Source organism: Salvelinus sp. IW2-2015, unplaced genomic scaffold (genome assembly GCF_002910315.2).
Source record: "Salvelinus sp. IW2-2015 unplaced genomic scaffold, ASM291031v2 Un_scaffold6204, whole genome shotgun sequence".
Classification (NCBI taxonomy): Eukaryota; Metazoa; Chordata; class Actinopteri; order Salmoniformes; family Salmonidae; genus Salvelinus; species Salvelinus sp. IW2-2015.
In genome coordinates this window covers 1-6,665 of record NW_019947467.1, presented here as the reverse complement: position 1 = coordinate 6,665, position 6,665 = coordinate 1, and the positions used below count along the sequence as shown (strand labels likewise).

Sequence of the window (6,665 nt, the reverse complement as noted above, 5' to 3'; positions counted from 1 at the left end):
ATCACCCTCGCCAGACGTCCTGTAGGGAGACAGAGAGACACCCTTCATTACAGATCACCCTGGTCAGGACGTCCTGTAGGGGAGACAGAGAGACACCCTTCATTACAGATCACTCGGTCAGGACGTCCTGTAGGGGAGACAGAGAGACACCCTTCACTACAGATCACCCTGGTCAGGACGTCCTTTAGGGGGAACAGAGAGACACCCTTCATTACAGATCACCCTGGTCAGGACGTCCTGTAGGGGGAGACAGAGAGACACCCTTCATACAGATCACCCTGGTCAGGACGTCCTGTAGGGAGAGAGAGAGAAACCATTCATTACGATCACCCTGGTCAGGACGTCCTGTAGGAGAGAGAGAGAACCATTCATTACAGATCACCCTGGTCAGGACGTCCTGTAGGAGAGACAGAGAGACACCATTCATTACAGATCACCCTGGTCAGGACGTCCTGTAGGGAGAAGAGAAACCATTCATTACAGATCACCCTGGTCAGGACGTCCTGTAGGGAGACAGAGAGACACCCTTCATTACAGATCACCCTGGTCAGGACGTCCTTACGGAGAGACAGAGAGACACCTTCATACAGATCACCCTGGTCAGGACGTCCTGTACGGAGAGACAGAGAGACACCCTTCATTACAGAAACACAACAGGGGTGTCAGAAGGAAACACAACAGGGTGTCAGAGGGGAACACAACAGGGGTGTCAGAGGAACACACAGGGGTGTCAGAGGAGGAAACAACAGGGGTGTCAGAGGAGGAAAACACAACAGGGGTGTCAGAGGAGGAAACAACAGGGGTGTCAGAGGGGGAAACAACAGGGGTGTCAGAGGGAAACACAACAGGGGTGTCAGAGGAGGAAACAACAGGGGTGTCAGAGGGGGAAACAACAGGGGTGTCAGAGGGGAACACAACAGGGGAGGTTATTTACAGTAACTTTTGTTGTAATATCCCAAACAGACGTGACAGTTTGACCATTAAGGATTCCAGCTTGAAGGGAAAGATCCAAATTAACGGGTGCTAATTGACTTTTCTATTGGGTCGAGATTAAGGCCATGTTTGACACGTTCATCCACCGGACTTTACCAGGATTGGGCAGAAGTGTTTAGGTACTCAGTACTCACCAGGCCGTCATATACACAGTACCAGTCAAAAGTTCAGACCACCTACTCATTCCAGGGTTTTCCATTATTCGTACTATTTTCTACATTATAGAATAATAGTGAAGACATCAAAACTATGAAATAACAGATATGGAATCATGTAGTATCCAAAAAAAGTGTAAAACAAATAAAAATGTATTTGAGATTTGAGATTCTTCAAAGTAGCCACCTTTTGCCTTGACAGCTTTGCACATTCTTGGCATTCTCTCAACCAGCTTCATGAGGTAGTCACCTGGAATGCCTTTCAATAAACAGGTGTGCCTGGTTAATTTGTGGAATTCCTTTCCTTCTTCATACTTTTGAGCCAATCAGTTGTGTTGTGACAAGGTAGGGGTGGTAAACAGAAGATAGCCCTATTTGGTAAAAGACCAAGTCCATATTACGGCAAGAACAGCTCAAATAAGCAAAGAGAAACGACAGTCCATCATTACTTTAAGACATGAAGGTCAGTCAATCCGGAACATTTCAAATGTAGTGGCAAAAAGCGCTGTGATGAAACTGGCTCTTATGAGGACCGCCACAGGAAAGGAAGACCCAGAGTTACCTCTGCTGCAGAGGATAAGTTCATTAGAGTTACCAGCCTCAGATTGCAGCCCCAATAAATGCTTCACAGAGTTCAAGTAACAGACACATCTCAACATCAACTGTTCAGAGGAGACTGAATCAGGCCTTCATGGTCGAATTGCTGCAAAGAANAAATGCTTCACAGAGTTCAAGTAACAGACACATCTCAACATCAACTGTTCAGAGGAGACTGAATCAGGCCTTCATGGTCGAATTGCTGCAAAGAAACCACTACTAAAGGACACCAATAAGAAGAGTCTTGAAACACGAGCAATGGACATTAGACAGGTGGAAATTTGTCCTTGAATTGAATGTCAAATATATTTTCATTTGTTTAATACTTTTTTGGTTACTACATGATTTCATAGTTTGTTTAAAAAAAAGTTTTTGTAATTTTCACCCCTTTTTTCTCCCCAATTTCATGGTATCCAATTGGTAGCACGCGCTCCAGCAGGTATATCTCTCTGGTCATCCCCAAAGCCAATTCCTCATTTGGTTACCTCCCCTTCCAGTTCTCTGCTGCCAATGACTGGAACAAACTGCAAAAATCTCTGAAACTGGAAACACTCATCTCCCTCACTAACTTTAAGCACCAGTTGTCAGAGCAGCTCACAGATCACTGCACCTGTACATAGCCCATCTGTAAACAGCCCATCTACCTACTTCATCCCCATACTGTATTTATTTATTTATCTTGCTCCTTTGCACCCCAGTGTCTCTACTTGAACATTAATCTTCTGCACATCTACCATTCCAGTGTTTTACTGCTATTTTGTATTTACTTCCGCCACCATGGCCTTCACCTCCCTTATCTCACCTCACTTGCTCACATTGTACATAGACTTATTTTTCTACTGTATTATTGACTGTATGTTGTTTTACTCCATGTGTAACTATGTGTTGTTGTATGTGTCGAACTTGTTCTCCACTGGCCTACCTGGTTAAATAAAGGTGAGATAAAAAAATGTAGTTACAGTCTTGTCTCATCGCTGCAACTCCCGTACTCGGGAGAGGCGAAGGTCGAGAGCCATGCGTCCTCCTAAACACAACCAGGCTGCACTGCTTCTTGACACAACGCCCACTTAACCCAGAAACCAGCCGCACCAATGTGTCGGAGGAAACACCGTACACCTGGCGACCGTGTCAGCCTGCGCTGCGCCCGGCCCGCCACAGGAGTCGCTAGTACGCGATGGGACAAGGACATCCCTGCCGGCCAAACCCTCCCCTAACCCAGACGACGCTGGGCCAATTGTGTCTCCCGGTCGACCGGCTACGACAGAGCCTGGACTCGAACCCAGAATCTCTCGTGGCACAGCGATGCAGTACGATGCCTCGGGAGGCCTTATTTCATAGTTTTGATGTCTTCATTATTATTCTACAATGTAGAAAATAGTAAAAATAAAGAAGAACCCTGGAATGAGTAGGTGTGTAAACTTGTGACTGGTACTGTATATGAATAATATACATCTTATATATGAAGTGATAATGCCCGAGAAGTCGGTGTTTGGAGGATATATTGACACGGGTGTTGTTAGGCCCGAGACGAAGCCAGCTTCACTTTCATACAACGGGTTACCAACATATTCAAATAATGGACATTTTCATTAAAACATTTATTTTGAGGAATTGATTCATACCGTTTCATCCTTACAGAAGCCGGTTGGTCTTTCATTCTATTGGACTGTAGTTATAACTCACCAGACCATTCTTAAACTCGGGTTTCCCATCGATCATTCTCATGTTCTGAATCCTGGTCTTGACGATGTCGACGGGCATGGACGCTGCCGTGGTTACCAACCCGCTGATCATACTGGCACAGAAATGGAGGAAGATGCCGTCCACAAAATACCCTGGTGTGGGGGGGGGAGAAGGTATTCAAAATGAATGGATTGCTGTAGAAATGCACCCCAACCTGCCCCCCGGGGTCAGTTCTCCCAACCTTGTCACTTCTCCCAACCTGCCCCCCGGGGTCACTTCTCCCAACCTGCCCCCCGGGGTCACTTCCCCAACCTGCCCCCCGGGGTCACTTCTCCCAACCTGGTCACTTCTCCCAACCTGGCCCCCGGGGTCACTTCTCCAACCTGCCCCCCGGGGTCACTTCTCCCAACCTGGTCACTTCTCCCAACCTGGTACTTCTCCCAACTGCCCCCGGGGTCACTTCTCCCAACCTGCCCCCGGGGTCAGTTCTCCCAACCTGGTCACTTCTCCCAACCTGCCCCCCGGGGTCACTTCTCCCAACCTGCCCCCGGGGTCACTTCTCCCAACCTGCCCCCGGGGTCACTTCTCCCAACCTGGTCACTTCTCCCAACCTGCCCCCCGGGTCACTTCTCCCAACCTGCCCCGGGGTCACTTCTCCCAACCTGGTCACTTCTCCCAACCTGCCCCCGGGGTCACTTCTCCCAACCTGCCCCCGTGTCACTTCTCCCAACCTGCCCCCCGGGGTCACTCTCCAACCTGGTCACTTCTCCCAACCTGCCCCCGGGGTCACTTCTTCCCAACCTGCCCCCGGGGTCACTTCTCCCAACCTGGTCACTTCTCCCACCTGCCCCCGGGGTCACTTCTCCCAACCTGCCCCCGTGTCACTTCTCCCAACCTGCCCCCGGGTCACTTCTGCCCAACCTGCCCCCGGGGTCACTTCTCCCAACCTGCCCCCGGGGTCACTTCTCCCAACCTGCCCCCGGCGGTCACTTCTCCCAACCTGCCCCCGGGGTCACTTCTCCCAACCTGCCCCCGGGGGTCACTTCTCCCAACCTGCCCCGGGCACCTCCCACCTGCCCCCGGTCACTTCTCCCAACCTGCCCCCGGGGTCACTTCTCCCAACCTGCCCCCCGGGGTCACGTCTCCCAACTGCCCCCGGGGTCACTTCTCCAACCTGCCCCCGGGTCACTTCTCCAACCTGCCCCCGTGTCACTTCTCCCAACCTGCCCCGTGTCACTTCTCCCAACCTGCCCCCGCGGGGTCACCTCTCCAACCTGGTCACTTCTCCCAACCTGCCCCCGGGGTCACTTCTCCCAACCTGCCCCCGTGTCACTTCTCCCAACCTGCCCCCGGGGTCACGTCTCCCAACCTGCCCCCGGGGTCACTTCTCCCAACCTGGTCACTTCTCCCAACCTGCCCCCGGGGTCACTTCTCCCAACCTGCCCCCGTGTCACTTCTCCCAACCTGCCCCGGGGTCACTTCTCCCAACCTGGTCACTTCTCCCAACCTGCCCCCGGGGTCACTTCTCCCAACCTGCCCCCGGGGTCACTTTCCCACCTGCCCCCCGGGTCACTTCTCCCAACCTGCCCCCGGGGTCACTTTCCCAACCTGCCCCCGGGGTCACTTCCCCAACCTGCCCCCCGGGGTCACTTCTCCCAACCTGCCCCCCGGGGTCACTTCTCCCAACCTGCCCCCGGGGTCACTTCCCCAACCTGCCCCCCGGGGTCACTTCTCCCAACCTGCCCCCCGGGGTCACTTCTCCCAACCTGCCCCCCCGGGGTCACTTCTCCCAACCTGCCCCCCGGGGTCACTTCTCCCAACCTACCCCCGGGGTCACTTCTCCCAACCTGCTATAAAAATAAACCATCGTTTTTTTAAGAGCCTGTTTCTCTGAGAGTAGGAGGGACAGAGGTTAGAGTTACCTGTCTATAAGAGCCTGTTTGCTCTGAGAGTAGGAGGGACAGAGGTCAGGGTTAGAGGTTACCTGTCTCTATAAGAGCCTGTTTGCTCTGAGAGTAGGAGGACAGAGGTCAGGGGTTAGAGGTTACCTGTCTCTATAAGAGCCTGTTTGCTCTGAGAGTAGGAGGGACAGAGTCAGGGGTTAGAGGTTACCTGTCTCTATAAGAGCCTTTGCTCTGAGAGTAGGAGGGACAGAGGTCAGGGGTTAGAGGTTACCTGTCTCTATAAGAGCCTGTTTGCTCTGAGAGTAGGAGGACAGAGGTCAGGGGTAGAGGTTACCTGTCTCTATAAGAGCCTGTTGCTCTGAGAGTAGGAGGGACAGAGGTCAGGGTTGAGGTTACCTGTCCTATAAGAGCCTGTTTGCTCTGAGAGTAGGAGGGACAGAGGTCAGGGGTTAGAGGTTACCTGTCTCTATAAGAGCCTGTTTGCTCTGAGAGTAGGAGGACGAGGTCAGGGGTTAGAGGTTACCTGTCTCTATAAGAGCCAGTTTGCTCTGAGAGTAGGAGGGACAGAGGTCAGGGTTAGAGGTTACCTGTCTCTATAAGAGCCTGTTTTGCTCTGAGAGTAGGAGGCCAGCTGGGCAGCGTTGACCACTACAGCACGGCCATGGTGGGAATACACCCCTGGAGGAACACAACACACGGTTATTGTTAAGCTCAGCTCTCAGAGGTCTGCACTGGAGGCCACCTTCTATCACTGGGAAAACATCTCTCAACACAGCTGACATGGGCTAGTTGATCTGCACGTTTCTGACAGTGATAAACATGGTATAGTAGCAGTGGTATAGTGGTAGTATAGTAAACAGTGGTATATACAAGTGGTATAAGGTAGTATAGTAACAGTAGTATAGAACAGTGTGTATAGTGTAGTTATAGTAACAGTGGTAAGTAACTGGTAAGTAACAGTGTATAGTGGTAGTATAGTAACAGTGGTATAGACTTAACGTGTATAGTAACAGTGTGTATAGTGTAGTATAGTAACAGTGGTTATAGAACATGGTATTATATGGTAGTTATGTAAACAGTGGTATAGTAACAGTGGTATATAGACAGTGTATATGTAGTATAGTAGCAGTGGTAAGTAGCAGTGTTATAATGGTAGTATAGTAACAGTGGTATAGTAACAGTGTATAGTGGTAGATATAGTAACATGGATAGTTAGCAGTGGTATAAATGGTAGTATGGTAACAGTAGGTATAAGTAACAGGGTATAGTGGTAGTATAGGAACAGTGTATAGTAACAGTGGTATAGTAACAGTGGTTTATAGTAACAGGGTAT

The 6,665-nt window shown here is 50.6% G+C and overlaps 1 protein-coding gene across 1 annotated transcript in view; it reads right to left on the bottom strand.

Moving 5' to 3' along the window:
• Positions 1-6,114, bottom strand: part of LOC112078762 (mitochondrial 2-oxoglutarate/malate carrier protein-like) — a 9,679-nt gene extending 3,565 nt beyond the window's left edge. Inside the window, exons 1-6 of the mRNA XM_070442131.1 lie at positions 6,075-6,114; positions 5,920-6,010; positions 5,541-5,563; positions 5,413-5,454; positions 3,429-3,580; positions 596-610 (exon numbers count right to left, since the gene is read on the bottom strand). Coding sequence (XP_070298232.1) covers positions 596-610; positions 3,429-3,580; positions 5,413-5,454; positions 5,541-5,563; positions 5,920-6,010; positions 6,075-6,114 — 363 coding nt within the window. The remainder of the gene's footprint in view (positions 1-595; positions 611-3,428; positions 3,581-5,412; positions 5,455-5,540; positions 5,564-5,919; positions 6,011-6,074) is intronic.
• Positions 6,115-6,665: the final 551 nt, after the last annotated feature.